The sequence below is a fragment of the Pithys albifrons genome, chromosome 5 (genome assembly GCF_047495875.1).
Source record: "Pithys albifrons albifrons isolate INPA30051 chromosome 5, PitAlb_v1, whole genome shotgun sequence".
In the NCBI taxonomy this organism is placed as follows: Eukaryota; Metazoa; Chordata; class Aves; order Passeriformes; family Thamnophilidae; genus Pithys; species Pithys albifrons.
Window position 1 is genome coordinate 30735807 of NC_092462.1, and position 15476 is coordinate 30751282.

At 44.4% G+C, this 15476-nt stretch overlaps 1 protein-coding gene across 2 annotated transcripts in view; it reads left to right on the forward strand.

Annotated features, from left to right (window-relative positions):
- The first annotated feature begins 250 nt into the window (after positions 1-250).
- The window catches only part of TMEM131L (transmembrane 131 like), a 79456-nt gene continuing 64230 nt past the window's right edge, over positions 251-15476 (forward strand). For both annotated transcript variants that reach the window (XM_071556128.1, XM_071556129.1), the window contains exons 1-3: positions 251-410; positions 730-800; positions 7962-8005. In XM_071556128.1, coding sequence (XP_071412229.1) covers positions 287-410; positions 730-800; positions 7962-8005 — 239 coding nt within the window. In that variant the 5' untranslated portion in view covers positions 251-286. The remainder of the gene's footprint in view (positions 411-729; positions 801-7961; positions 8006-15476) is intronic.

Sequence of the window (15476 nt, forward strand, 5' to 3'; positions counted from 1 at the left end):
CGAGCTAGAGAAGCAATCGGTGCGATTTGGCACCGCTTGTTCCCAATACCTCTCGCATCTCCCTCCTGCATTGCGGGGTGTTGGTTCGGACCCCAGGGCGCGGGACGCAGGGCCCCTAATGGTGCAGCCTCGCCATGTGCGCGGTACTGGCTGGCGGGCGGGGCGGGGCGGGGCGGGCGCAGCCGCGCTGCGGGCAGGGGCGGTGCCCGGTGCTCGCGGAGCCGCCCTCGCCCCCGCCCGCCCGCCCGCCCCGCCCCAGCCGCAGCTCGGCGCGGCGCGGCTCGGCATGGCGGGGCTGCGCTTCCCGCAGCACGGCGGCTACTGCCGTGCGGCCGCGGCCATGAATCTGCTGCTCGGCGTCTTCCACGTCCTCCTGCCCTGCTTTCGGCCCGGGGAGGCGCAGGGACAAGGTGAGGGCGCCGGCGGGGCGAGGCGGGGCGAGGGGTGCCGGCGCTGCCCGCTCCGGGCTTGCGAGCGGGTGCCGCCGCCCCCGCCGCCGTCCCTCGGGCGGCTGCCGCGGTGGCAGCCCGGGGACACAAAGGGAGCCGGGACGTGGCTCGCCGTCGCCCCCCCGCCTCCCCAGTTCCCTTCCTCCCGGTCCCGCGGTGCCCGCCGGGGCCGCGCGTCGCTGCCGGCGCGCCCCGGCGCGGGGAGCCCCGGGCCGCCGCCTGCGGGCTCCGGCCGCTTGCCTCCCGCCCATCCGCGGTTTCTCTCTCTCTACCCCCGTAGCCATCGAGCCCATTCCCGGCGTGGTGGAGCTGTGGCAGGCCGAGGAGGGGGAGCTGCTGCTGCCCGCGCAGGTGAGGGGCGCGGGGTGGGGGCGGTGGAGGGCCGGGGGCCATTGCGGGGGCCATTGCGGGGCGGTGGGGCCCGCGGGGCGGGGGCGGCCTCGCCTGCCGCTGTCACGGCGGAGCCGCGTCCGCGCCGACCCCCGCCAGCCGCGTGGGGGTTCGTCTTCATTTGTTCTCTGATTTGTTTGGGGATTTTTTGCTCCCTCTGTATGTTTTTATTTATTATAATGAGTGCATTTGTGCTCGAAGTGCACTAGTTGTGCCTGTCGTGAATATGCACATGTTTATATCTCAGGCCTGCTTAGGTGAAGCCATTTTCCCCCCTTAATGACACATCATTTATGGTGCCGTTCCTCTCGTTCTAGCACATTTTTTTTGTCTTGTTTAGCCGCTGTCTTTGGGCACTAACAAGATCTGATAAATTCCGTGTTGGCGAGAGGAACCGATATAGTACAATGCCCGGCGGGGCTGGTGGGCGAGGAGGGGCGCTGGAAGCGGGGTCTGGAGTTAATGGCATTTGAGGCAGTCATTTAACTCGCACTGATGGACTCTGCCATATGTTGAGCTGGGCCTTCTAGACTTCAAGGCACCAGGCTCGTAAACGGGAAGAAACAGTCCTTAGGGACATCATCTTGTATGAGGGGCAAAAGTGGGTAATTTTTTTGTTTTAAGCTAATATATCATTCTCTGTTCAGTGCTCAGCGGTTGATACCCATTAATTTAAGGAAAAAGAGCAGAAGTGTCTATTCTTTCCTCAGCTAGCTAACAATTGATGCTGCTTACCAGGGCCCAGCATTTTATACTGTGGTGTTATGAAAGTATTAGCTATTGTATTTCCAAATATACATTTATTGTGCTGTTCAGAGTTTGACTGGTGTAGGTATGGTAGTAGCTAAAAGAAGGTGTAGGGTCGCGGTGCCCAGAGATGCTTAAGGAACTCCACCTTTTGCTTCTGCGTTCTTTATCTTGAAGACATTAAGATGCATTAGATGTAGAACCATGTAATGTAGCCGATTATAGTCGCTTCTCATAGCGAAGCTGCAATCGAGTGATGATGACGTGATGTTTACTTCCTGAGGAGATTAGGTCCTCTTGGAAAACACTTTGTTCTTGAGCATCCTCATAAAAATAAGCTTTAGCTTGGCTAAAGGAAGACAGACATGAATGACCCGTGATCGCATGGTTGAGCACATGGTCTTGCTAAGTCCTTGCACCACTGGAAGATGAAGCTGAGGCTGCTGCTACTCTGTCATTTCTGTAGATGCTGTGGTAGGTGTGCAGGAAGGAAAACAGGTGTTCTGACTTCAATTGTGACAGGCTTGCTGAAATAAAAGGTATGTTAAAAGCCAGATGAGCCAATCTCTGATTATTAGTGGTGCATTGGCTGTTTTGCATGGTTTTCCCCTCTGAGCTTGAGGACCACAGTAGCATCTGACGCATCAGTGGCTGCTTAAGCTGAAGCAGAAGGTCCTGGGTTCCTCAAACAGGTTTTAAGACCAAAATTTGGTTACAGGCTCAACCCTGATGCCTGAGTTTTTGTTGCCTTGTGGGCATGGGCTTGGGCTTTACCCAGACCTTGTTGGACTTGGGTCCTGTGGCTGCATTTGAAACCATCTTTTCTAGTTGTCGTGGGGAGGACATCTGTCCCTGCAGATGTGGTATGGGACCCTTTCAACACTGCTTTTATGGAGTGGTAGCACTGGTCTGCAGTGGCTGGTCATGGCTCTTTGAGTGCCTGAGGAGTCGAGGACTGCCCACCCACCCATGGTCCCCTGCGGTGTCTGTGAGGTCCTGAAGGCACTTTGACGTGGTTGCCCTTGTTTGCTACTGTTCTGGGTTAGTGAGGGGCATCAGTGGAGAAGCCAGCATCAGCTCCTGAGATTGGGAATATTGCGTTATCTGTTTTGCCCTTTCTTTGTTAGAGGGATGCTTAAACTTGCCAGAGGTTTATTGCTTGTTGGCCTCTGCATTCCACTAAAAAGTGGTGTGACCTACTGCTACAAGGAGGTTGTCCATATCTTCTTCCTTGCGAGAACAGACTTTCTCAGTTCAGCCTTTGTTGAGGGCTGTTGCCCAGTGTTCGTGTACCACAGCAATGGTGATGCAGTAGTGAGGGTCTGGTAAGAGAAAGAATTTGCTTTTGAATGGATAATAAATATGGTTTGGTAGGGAATATCCAAGGGTTGCTTCATTCATATATTTAAAGATAGGTCTCAGGGTAGACTTTGGGAATGGGAAGTGCCCTGGTCCCTTGATTTGGTTATTCCTGTTCCCTTTTGGAAGCAATTTGGCACAGGTGAGTGAGAATTTTGCCTGCAGAAGTGAAAAATCCAGGGAAGGAGCCATGCATATTCCTCTCCCAAAGCACCTCCTGCTACTCTCAGCAGGAATATGGATTAGGTTGCCCTGTCTCCCAGCCCTTTGCCTGTTTCTGGCGGGTTACCAATGCTGTCTGATGGATATTTTTCTCTTTCTGTCATGGCTTTACACTATTATCTTATTTTCCATGCATCATCAGCTGCCTGTCTGTGACAGAGCAGTTTTGAGCATTCCTTGCTGCCTGCAGAATTTGAGAGTGAAAGTTGGATGGATTGGTAACGCATTCAGCCATCCGGTTGCCAGCACATGCTTTTGTGCCAAGAGCATGCAGTGAATAAAGACATCGTGTTAAGGGGCGAGGGAGGGGAAACAAAGCGTTTTAATATTTGTAGTTGCTTTCTAGGCCTTTCACAGCATTGCTTTGTCTACGTGAGCTGCATGAATTTGCATGCGGGAGTGCAGCCGCCCAGAGCCCCCACGCCTCCACCCCAGTTGGTCGTTCTACCTTCTGTTTCCTCTTGCTTCCCTTTCATTGTTTGTGCTTCTCACGTGTTCCCTCCCAGCTTTCCTCTTACACATTTCTCTGCTTTTTCTTTTTTTTCCTCCCTCATGCTTGTGATCTCTTGAGTTTGGCTTCTATTGAAGCCTGCAGAGCTGTTTGGGGCTGGCTCACCTACTGCTCTTGCTCCGCAGCCGAGCCTGAAGTGTGCCCAGAGCATTGCAGTTGGTGAGGGTGTGTGTGGGCTGGTGTGCTGGAGCTGAGGGGGAGCTGGCTTGTATCTAGCCTGCTGACAGTCTTCCACTGGTCTGCAGCTTCCTCCAGCATTTCAGAGTTTCTTCCTGGGTTCCGTTTTTAACTCTGAGACCAGCTGGTTTTCCCAGTCGGATGTGGTGTCTGTGTTCCCTTGTGCCCAGTTCTTGTTGAAGGTGGTGTGAAGCATGGGGTAACCACAGAGCACCCACTCACCTTGCTCTCCTCATCCTTGCCCTTAACCTTTTTTGTAGCAAACATCCCTGGGATGGGCAGCTGGATTTTTTTTAAGTTTCTTTTCTCATCATTTGTCCACAGTGTGGGAAAATGTGAAGTCTTGCCTGCTCTAATGGTTGGGAGATGCATGGAAAACCAGTGGAATTTTGACATGGAAAAACTCAAGTGCAAGAGGCTTGATTAGAACAGTTGTGGTTTTTATTCAGGCTCCTTAAAATTTTGTGGTTTTGCATGTTTGTTTGTAGCTGTTTAATACTTACTTAACTAAAAAATCTGGGAGAAAAGCTCCCTCACAGAGGACTTGACACCCAAGCCCTTCACCATTAAAGGCTGAAAAAGTGCTGACTGTCAAGAGCCAGGTTGTAGCCCTTCAGTGCAAGGCTTAAACACAGTTAGTTAAATTTTATTTTCGATGAAAAAGAGAGGAAAGAGAAGAAGGAAAAGCACAGTAAGGATATCAGACCTGATGTCTTCATGAGTTTATGAAAAGAGAAGCACAAATGCCATTTGTTGTTCATGGTGTACACCGCTTGAAAGAGGTATTGGACAGTCATAGTTGGGTGCTTCTGTCTGTCCGGAACTACACCGGTGGTTACTGTGAGCATCTGAAGGCAGGGGCAGCCAGGTTGGGTGCCTGTAGAGCAGGGTATTCAGCACTTTCCTTCCAGCCTCTTCAGTTCTGAGGGAGGGAAGTACTTAAAAGTAATGTAATGAAGGTTAAGTTATAGTTCTTGTTATCATGATTGAAAATGACAGTAAGTCATCAAAGGCGATGTATACTTTGGTGTCAGTGCAATGTCTGAGTGATGTGATGGGTTTTCTGTTGTTCCTGTGTGTTGCTTGTAGGAGATGAGAGAGATGTTTCATCAGAGCAACACCTTGTGAATGTTTCAGTTTGCTTTCAAATACTAAAGAAATTACAATGACTGATTGTTTCAGTTTATTGTGACAGTGTTCAGGTGCTTGAATTTTGGAGAAATAGAAAGGTACTGCAGTATCTTCTGTGTCACAGTTGTTACAGACACTGGGCAAATACAGAGCTGCTGCCTGGGTTTTCACTTTGAAGATTCTGCTCAATTCTGAAAAAATATTTTATTATTTTTTTTCTTCCAAGTAGTAGCGACTGGTCTTCAGTTCCTGTTCTTCAGTGAAGCTCAGAGGCTAATAAGGTTAATTGTTGTACTGGTTTCGAAAGCTGATGAAGACCTTGATCTTACATCTGCATCTGAGATACGCAGCATTGCAGTATGTCATTAACGGAGGCGCATCCCATCAGCTATGCACAAATTAAATGTACAGAGTCACCTACTTCAAAGCAGGGTTTGTCTGAAGGCACACAATTTGTGTGAAAGCCTGAGACAGACTTGGAGTGGGAATTGTGCTCCTCTTTGGGCTGTTAAAAGGCTCCTCCAGGTTCCCAGCTGAACTTCTGGATGGCGCTGATAGGACTTGGGGCTGGTTGGCCATGCAGATTGTGCAGAAGCTGTCAGCGCAGGCACTTGTGACTTGTGTGACACAAGAGGGGTGCTTTCAGGGGCTGTCTAGCACAAGATAAGCACCTGCCCATATTCTGGGTGAGGTTTGAAGGAAGGGAATTTTTTTCATGTCATAGATAGACTGTTGGGACCTGCATTTTAGTTTCAGGAGGTGTTCCCTTCCTCCTGTCCCCCTGTAGTTTAAGAATGCTGGCTTTTTTAATTTTCCTGTAAATCCTCAGTGTAAGAATATATGTAGCCTGTGGCACATAGTGGAGTGAAGATAGGAGAAAGCTGGACATGGGTGTGTTCAGAGTTGAGAATGATTTAAAAATACTTTTTCTTGCACAATTGAGATTTTGTGCCATGACTGCACGTAGATTTGAAAGATTTGCCTCATTGTTGCATGGGAAGAAGTGAAGAGGAGAAATTGTAAGGTGGCTGGTGTTAAGGGTGAGCACTGTGCAATGACACAGACCCAAGTTTCTGATGCCTGGGAGATTCTAAGCCATTTAAAGGAGAAGTTAAGCCATTTAAAATGAGGATAGCTTGCCAGCCTGCTGTGGCAGACAAGCTACTTCTGGAAGAGGTGGATGAGGAGACCTGAAGTTCTGCTTGGTATTGTACTCAGGACCTAGAAGTGCAAAAGGATCTTGGAGAAGCAGGAAAACGTACTGGGTTTGGATTGTTGCCATACTGATAGAGTCTAACAGTAAGGCTTAGCAAAGTCTTTAGAGGAGATGGCCATGTCTTCATGAGGGCTAGATGCTGGGATCTCTGGATAGGTCTGTGCCGAAGAGCTTTGTGATGTGCTGCTAATCCTGGACAATTAACATGGTGTCTCCAACCTCCAGGCAGGTGTACAGAGAGATTGTCAAGTCCTCAAATTAACTTGTACTTCCCTGTCAGTCTTGTTCCAGATTTGGTTATATTATAGTGGAGGCTGTGCTGCTTCTCTTCTATGAACTGCTTGTGACAAAAGATGGAAGTTCAGATGCATCCGGTAGCTTTTGGCAAGATCTATATTAATATTAGCCATAAGGTCACTATTTTAGCCACAGTAATATTAGTTAGTGACAATAATATTAACCATATTTACTGACTTAGTGCGGTTGTCATTTTTCCGCCTTCATGAGGCTCCGGTCTTCAGAAATCCTACTGTCTGTCCCATTCCACAGACAGGTAGGGCCACCTGATCTGCTTTCTGAAGCCAGTAGAGGTGTTTACTGCTTATGGGTGATTTTTTTCCAGTATGTAGTGCGAATAGGAACTAGAATGAAAGCAGTGGCTTTTGGGGCCTGTTCCGTGATATACTTTGTGGGAAACATGTAGGAGGGGTGGTGGAAAGTACGCTGTTTTAATTTTAAAAGGGTTTTTTTTCTTGCCTTTTCATTGCTTAGGTCTGTAGCTTGTGTCTTGTTGGAACTATCACCTGCAGAGGTAGAAGCTGGGAAAACTCACCAGCTATTCCTGGCAGGATGACTGTGACCTCTTACTGAAAAATGTTAATCTCCCTTAAAGTTGTCCCTTGCTTCATCAGTGGGGGTTGAGTGGCTGTAACACACTTCATTTTGAGTTGTATCTAAAGCTTTCCTGGAGATCTGGGCAGTTCAGAGCAACTACCTCCTTGTTTTAAATGGATTTCCTGTAGGGAGCTCATTGAGCCAACACTTGAGTTCATTTCTGTAGACAGCTTAAAGTGGTTCATGGTGAACTGCAAGCTGGCACAGCTCAGCTGCGTGTCTTGAAAATTACCTGAGTCCAGCAACTGAGCTAAGATGATGTGTTCAGAGCTTCTGCTCTCTTCACTTTCTGTACATGCTGCTTATCAGTTGCTGCTACTCAGTGACAAGATCTGGGTTTGGGACCTCCCTGTGCCCCTTGGAATGTGGTACTTTGCCTTTGCTTTTAGCATTAACAGGAGATTTGTGTTTCAAGGCACTCCGCATCCTATTTCTTCAGGTTGTGGCTAATGAAATTTACTGATGGGGACAAAGAATTTGAAAGTGCAAGAACTAGGCTTCCTGTAGTTTGAGGACAGTTTTTGGTTTTAGACTGAAATTGTATGTGTGAGCAGATTTTTTAGAGATGCATTTGCATAAATGGAAAATGAGTCTGTTCTGTCAGCCTTTTGGGAAAAAACAGCAGAGTAGCCATGTTAAGTCACCATTTATCTTGTCAAAATGAGCCAAAACTTCAGATGGGATGTCCAGCAACAACCTTATTTGAATCACAAAGGAATTGCTGTAGGAATTTTAGATTTCTGAATTTGTTTTGCAAACAAGTCATATGAGAATCTGTCTCTGAAGGAGTTAAAAATGGAACATATGTCCAGTGTAGCATATCACAGTTCGGAGATACTTACATAGCATTTTCTCTGTTTGTCAGGCTGATACAGAGGAGGATGTGGAAGAGCATCTGCAAGAGCAAAGGTAAGCAAAACTCAACTAAAAACAAGAGTATTGAAGCTCATTTTGGTTTATGCTCTAGGAAATATCAAGGTGTAATTGAGCAGTCTACTAAAAATTACCTTTTTTCTTCTGCATGTTAAATTGTTGGGGTTTTTTCACTTATGGCCTATGATGTTCTCAACTTAATATGGATTTATTAGCAAAATGAAAAAACAGTGCCCAGTGTGTGCAAGACTGAGATATCCTCTTGCATCGATTTTTCCTAATTCTGTCTCTAAGACAAATTTGCTTCTCATTGTTTTCACTAAAAAAAAAAAGTGTTTATTAATTTTGCTTCATTGTATATTTTGTAATTGATTTCTTTAAAGAAGGAGACAGTTTTCTATTACAAAATCTGCAAATATAAATAACCTTGGAGTGTTAATTTGTACTGAGGTGGGGAAGCAGGTAAAGGACACTTAAAGCCAAAGGCTTATTAATGTGTTGCTGTGGAACAATAAATATCCTGCCTTACGTCTTGAAATAAAGGTCTTAAGAACTGTAGCCTCAACTCTGCTCTTTCTGTGAATGTTAGGATTTCTCTGTTTTGAAGGGTTGGGTAAATAGCACCACAGATTATTTTTTAAATTCACATTTTGTTTCCTCTGAGCGTCCAGGTTGAAATGCTTGGACATCTACCAGTGAAACACTTCCTTCCTTTGGTATGTGTTAATGTGGGTACAGCTTTCAGTGCCATGCCAGCCAGAAAGATCACAAGACTTAAAATAAACACGTGTATAACAGCACCGTTCTCTGATGGCTGCAGTTAGCCAGAAATGCTTTTCTCATTTATCTCCAGTCTTTGCCCTTAGCTTAGGTTTGAGAGCAAATAGATCTGATAAAACACAAGCCTTGCTGGGAGCTGGCAAAGCAGTAAGCGCGGGGGGCGGAACGGGCGGGTTATGATGAGTCTGCCCTACACTGCATCTCCCCGCGCAGAGCTTTGCCCCTTTCTGCCCCATTGGGAGCCTTCTTATCTAAACCCAGCATAACATTAAGGCTCGAGTGCCTCATCTTCCTGGGAATTACACAGAAGGTATAAAAACAGGATGTGAGAATTACTGTGGGCTCTGACAGCTGGTGCTGATTACTTGTGCTTGCCTGTGTCTCCCAGTTCCTACCTGCACAGGGTTTTTATTTTTCTGCCTCGTCTTGTGAAAAGAGAGTTGAACTATTGAAAGCTACTATTTCCCTGCACAAATACAGAACTTTATTTTTTTCGGCTGGGAACTGCTATGGTTTTGACGTAAAATTTTCACGCTGTACCTTTATTACCTGCATGCTTTCTGTATTGAGAGGTAGTCAGAAGGCAGCAGTCTCTAATGCTGTGCTTAAGGTAGTTTCTGAAGTTTTAATTAGTAGGCAGAGAGGTGTAGTTCAGGTGGCAAAAAAAAAATCTCTGCTTGCCTGTTTTCTCTGAAGGTGAATGGAGTCACTGGCTACTATGGCAATAATAAAAATACTGTGGAAAGATAATTGATTCTTGACTCAGGAAAATGTCATTTGACACATTTTTTTGTAATTCAGGTAATTAAAGATTTTTCAAGTAATTATTCATTTCCAAAAGTGAACTTGCTTTTGAAAGTAAAGGTTATAAGGTTCACTTCCAAGGATGCAAACATCCTTCTATTGTCATACTGAAATGCTTCAGGAAACTTGCCTAAACAGACCCTGGCTTGTGTGCACCTTTTAAACTGTTTTGCTTTTATGCTGTATGTAAACACTGACCTATGTGTGCTCTGTGTACTGAAGGAATGTTACAGTGTAGACTTTATGAAGAAGACCCAGCAGAGATGTGTTAGAAGGACTAGAATTTTTTTGTTTATTTCTAGATTAACTTTCATTCCCGTGACTTATATTACTATATGGTGAAATCATGGGGATTTCCTTTTCCTGTAGCAGCAAAACCTGAAGCTTGCAGCATCTTCATCTCATTGACAGCATACCCTGGGGAAATCAGCTAAAGCTACTGTAATTGGATGTGAGGTCCCTAGAAGCAAAGCACCTTAAAAGTAAGGTTATGAGCAGAAATTAAAGGAGATAGAGAAATCAGAAATTTCCCCAGAGCTGAAGGAAGTATGGAGAGTTCATAATCTTGGGGCATAAAGGAGAAAGTCTCTTCCCAAAACATTGTTTAATTCAGTTTTTAATTCTAGGTTAGTGGGCTCTGTTTGGAGCTCTTGGGAGCTTGCTAACCTACTTTAACAAAAAACCAAAACCAGTAGAGTATTAACAATTTTTTAACTGACTTCCTGTGCATGTGCATCACAAGGTTTTCTTTTTGGGCTGGGCATCTTGGTTTGCTCTTGTTCTTGTCGCAAGTGCACAAGGGAGATGGATGTAGTCTCATCATTTCTGCCTCATAGCTTTAAAAAGTAGAGCAATTTGCATGGAGGTAAAAAACATTGTCAAAATAACTTTCATAAAGAGCTATTTGAGAGGTGAATGAGATGATTTTGAGGTCTGTGGGTTTGTAGCTGCCCTGATTGAGAAAAAGATCGTTACTAACTCCTTGATTCCCACCCTGCAATTCCTGCCTTTCTGATTGCTTGGATGCTAACTCATGTTGCTTTCTGCTGTTTTGTGTCTGTCTGGATCAGACTTAAAATAAGAAATGTGGTAGAGTAGATACTTGAGTTGCTGGAGGTACTTCTTCAGTCCATGGACTCTGACAGAATTAAAACCACACATATGTTCGGGCTAGCCTATTAAAAAGCTTCAAGTTTTCTAAAAAACTTCTTATTACATTTGAAGGCAGTAAAATGGTGCCTTCCAGAACAGCTTTGTCAATGACAGGTATTGGCAAGAAAGGGTTTTGTTGTGTTTGGAATTTTGTTGTTTGCTGAAGCCCCTTGATCTGGTGACTTTGCTTGCCACAACTGGCAGTAGCAAATTTTGAAAATTTCAGTACTTGCTAAAGCAGCATAATAAGTCAAATGCAGAAGTCTGGCACAACTAAAGGGACAGGACTGTTAGGGGATGTGCACAAATGATGATGCTATCAAAATTTTTAGCTTTCTACTTCAAGGAAGTAGTCATTGTACTACAAAAAGAGTAATTTCATGTATATGACATTGTTAATACTTGGGTTTTGAGGACTTCTGGAGAAAGGCCTTGGAGGATCCAGTTTCCCAGCTGACACATTAAACAACATTTGCACCAGAATAAACTGCTGTGGAGCATGTATTCTTAATATGTGATGTGCAGTTATTGTCTATGAGAGGGAAAGCCATAGAATATTAGGAGTATGGTTTGTAATTAGCCAGTAGGAGGACTTTTTCCAGCCTTTGCCTGTGACAGGGCATATTTTGCTTTGAGTAGATAAGTATCAACTGCTAGGAAAATTATGAGTGTGATGCAGTTAGCTCAGTCAAGCATTTCTGTTGAACCTTTGCCTTTGATCACTGGAGAGCGTTTGACCCTGTGGACTGGAGCTGCTTGGGGCAGTAGATGGTATTGGCTCCCAGTGGGTTCCTGCTGGGGTGTCAGTGCAGCCTGGAAGTGACAGCTGATGCCCAGCACTTTGACCTCTCCTGATTGCCTGCTAGAATTTCTCCTAATCCTGTCTTTTTTGCTGTGTCTGTCAGACTGTGCTCCAGAAGTGGAAGAGAAATTGAAGGTAAAGGTAGCGAGGGAGTAGCTTCCTAGTTACCTGAGAGACAGCAAAGCAGTTAAGGAGCACAGACTGCAAAATTAGGAGATGGTTTAGTGGATACTTGAGACATAGTTACAATGTTTACTTCAGGAAAAATCTAGAGTGGCATGGGGAGAATGAGCCTGCTTTGTGTTGTGAGGTTGTACATAGCAATTTCTCCCTGGCCACAACGTCATCTCCAGTCAAGAGGAACAAATGAGGTTTGGCACTGTAAATGGATTATTAAGGCACTTCAGAACTGACTCATCCTTCCAAAAAGCCTGTGGTCTTGGTGCCATAAATTTTGGCAGTCCAATTCTTGGAAAGTAATGGCTTGGGACAGGTGGTATGCCTGTGTACCAGATAACTAGCTTGGGTGGTGGCTAAACCAGGAAAAGAAAGATTGAAAAATAGGTTAGGATCAACCAGGTTTTCTTCTTCTGTCTAATTTTTTCTTATTGAGAAGAATAAACATTGATTTTGTGCAAGAAGAAATGTCTGAATGTTAAAAATACCATAGTTTTATGTTGTGTTTATTTTTCAAACATCTTTTATTAAAATTAAACTTAGTATCAAGAAAGTGTTTCAAAATGAAAAGCTGGAAAGTAGTTTTGAGAGTGTCAGTGAGTGCTTCAACTGTCTGAAAGGACCCATCTTAAAACAATACTTTCAACCTAAGCTTGTGTGGAGTACCACTGATCATCTAGACTGTCATAAACTTACCCCTGAAAGTATTTGAAAAATTACATGAGGATTTTTCCTAGGATATATGCTTGGTCCTAACTTTTAGTAGTAAAAACTGCTTTTATTAAGTTTTTAATATTTTTAATTTTTTTTCTGTTTTACAAAAGAAGCAGAAATCCATGTGTGTATTAAAAAAGGAAACAAGAAGCTGCATTTCTTGGGAAAAAGCTTTTTAGTCCCCACTGATGTACTTGCATAAGGTAACACATTTCTACAGTATGCACAGAATATGTGCTTTCAGTGGTTTGCATCAAAAGCTTCTTCAGGATTGTTTGTAATTGATAAGTCATGTCTGCTTTGCCTCAGTTACAATTTCACTAGATTGCCAAGGGACTATTGATTGTAATTTTTACTGAATGCCTAAAGAAATTAAATTTGCTTTACATAATCCTTAGAAGTAGAGGACTGGAAATGAGATGCACACACCTGCCTGTTAAAACGTGGGTGAAAATCCCTAAGGAAACACCTGTAGGGGACACAGAGGATAATGTGAAACTGGACTAAAAGCTTTGTGAGAAGAACTGCAAGGAGGTCAGCGAAGTTTGAGGTTCACTTGTAGATGAAGAGAGAGATTGTTTTGGGAGGAGCTATCAATGTTACTCTTCTTTCCTTCCTTCCACTTCTGCCAGGCACAGCCAAGGTGCCAGGCTGAACTGTCAGTGCTTTAATTGTTTATCTCTGTTTTATGTGCGCCAATTGATTCACTGATGAACTTTGCCTTGCTGAACTTTGTATTAAATGCTGTTAGGGACAGCTGTGCCCTTCTGTGCGTTGCTTCTTCCAAAATCCTGGTCCTTTCACAGATTTTGTTACTTGCCTGTTGGGACATTGCATGGCAGTGCTGTGTGCTAACAAGTTTTTCAGCTATTGTTTATTTATTTATAACTAAATTGCTTTCAGACATTTCTTAAATGAGAGCAGTGGCCTAGGCCAGCTGTACTGTGTTTCACAGCAAACTGAGGAGCTGGTGCTGTGGCTTTCTCTGGTCAGGAGCTAAAGGCAAATGAGACAGTCCTGCACTGTTTTGCAAAGAGCTGTCAAACTTCTGTCCTCGGTATAGGTCCTATTTGACCTTGAATGAAATATTTTAAAGGTGATGTGAGGCCATATTAATTACTGTTGGATTTGCTGTTGCAGTCCCACTCATCATCAAAAGCTTGCCTGTATTGAACAAAGCCTGCTGGAATGTGTGTTTTCCTCACTGTTGTGCATCTTCTGGAGCTGGAAGATGCTCATGGTTGGACTAGAGACTCTGATGTGTATGTTGGCTCATATGCTACCTAAAATAGACTTTCTTATCTATGGGTGACAATTTGACTTTGAGAAATGAAGACAATCTTGGTATGGTAATTGCAAATTGGCATTTTTGCTTTCCTATGACTCATGGTGCCTTGAAAAGCAAGACAGGCTTCTATGGAATCACCAGTTTCTATGCTGACAGTGGCCATCTCCTCATGGCTTGGGCTGTGAGGTCATTGTTTGCACAGGGATTAGTGTATGTGAAGAAATTGTGTTTGTGGATATGTGCTACAGGAGGAAACTTTCTCACATGTAATGACCTGTTTTAAATGGACAAGTAAACTCTGCTTCACATTTTGATGGCCTGTATCTTTCTTTCTTTTCTTCTGTTAATAATTTCTTCAATTTTGATTATCTTCTGCAGATCTCTTGTTTACTTTTTATGACATCTCTGCTTTTTTTTTAGTTTCTGCCTGTGCCATGCCTGGAATGGTTGTAGTTTCTGTACTGCAGAAAGAAAAGGGTCTCTTGTCCTCTGCGTTGTTTGGTGCTCTCCTCTGCCTATGGAGCCCTACCAGTTCTTTGGATTAGAAGCACTTCTTTCTTTCTTTTTTTAAATTTTTTTGCCGTATTAACATTTACCTGTGATCCCTCTTCACTTTCTGTGGCAGCATCATCTGAAAATGTGTGCGAAGTGCTCCCCTGGTATCGACATCCCACTGTCAGGGATGGTTGCTGGACCAGACACCAGAGCTTTGTGTCATCTGGAGGAGCTCACCTCTGTTCTGTTTGTCCCAAATTGCACCCAGGGAGGTTCACCCATGTTGGTGTGGCACTGGTCCAGACCTCATGGCGTCTTTTTGCTCTTTTCTCAGTTTTTCAGTCCCCTCTCTTCCTGCCTCTGCCTTTTGGCCTGGGGTGGTTGTGTGGTGATACTTGTGTAAGGGCTGACTCTCCTCCCTTATCTCCTGCAGTGAAGAAGGAGCTGGGGAGGAGCCCAGCCAAATATGCTGCTCTGCTCACTGTTGTGAGATAGAAGAGCAGTTTAGTCCTCAAAAGTGTGGGGCTGAGAAGGAGGGCATCCTGCATACATATACCTTTGTCAGTGGCTGTTGGGTAGGGGAGGGTAAGGCATTTACACTGGTGTGACAGCCTGGGAGGCAGTTGGTGGGTTCTGAGTGGGTGATACGGCAAATCACACAGCCTGCCACTGGGTGGAAAGTTGAAAGCCACACACACATGCATCATTTGTTGTGCATGATTTGTTTTGGTTTTCTGTTGGTTTATTTTTGTTGGTGTGGTCATTCAGCAAACACATGGGGAAGGTGAACTCTTAATGCCAGGCAGTCACACACTGGGACGGCTGTGCAAGTCTGCTCTGGAACGTGGCATTTTTCTTACTAAACTTAACCTGCATTGTTTTGAAAAGGGGATGTTGGGACATGTTTTGTATGTTTAGAGAAGAGGGTGGAAAAAAAAAGAAAAGCAAAAGTAAACAGCTGCCAGGTGTGTTTGTCCATGTCCATTTGTAAACTTAGTGTCCCTCAGCCTGTACTTACTGCTTCTGTATTACAAGTAGTTCAGAATAGGAACTTTCTTCTTCTACTTTCACAGTTTAGCACACTAATAATGGATTTCAAGTGTCTGTTAATCTTCTGATTTGTGGACAGTGGGCCACAAAACATTTAGCTTTATGTCTATACATTTATTATTAATAAATTACTTTTACCTCCATAATAGCTGGTTTTAGTTGCCCTTAAAATAATTAATTTGCAGTAATTTTAATTTTACACAGTTAAATGCTAGGCATCTGGAATCATAGGCAGGTGTCAGCAG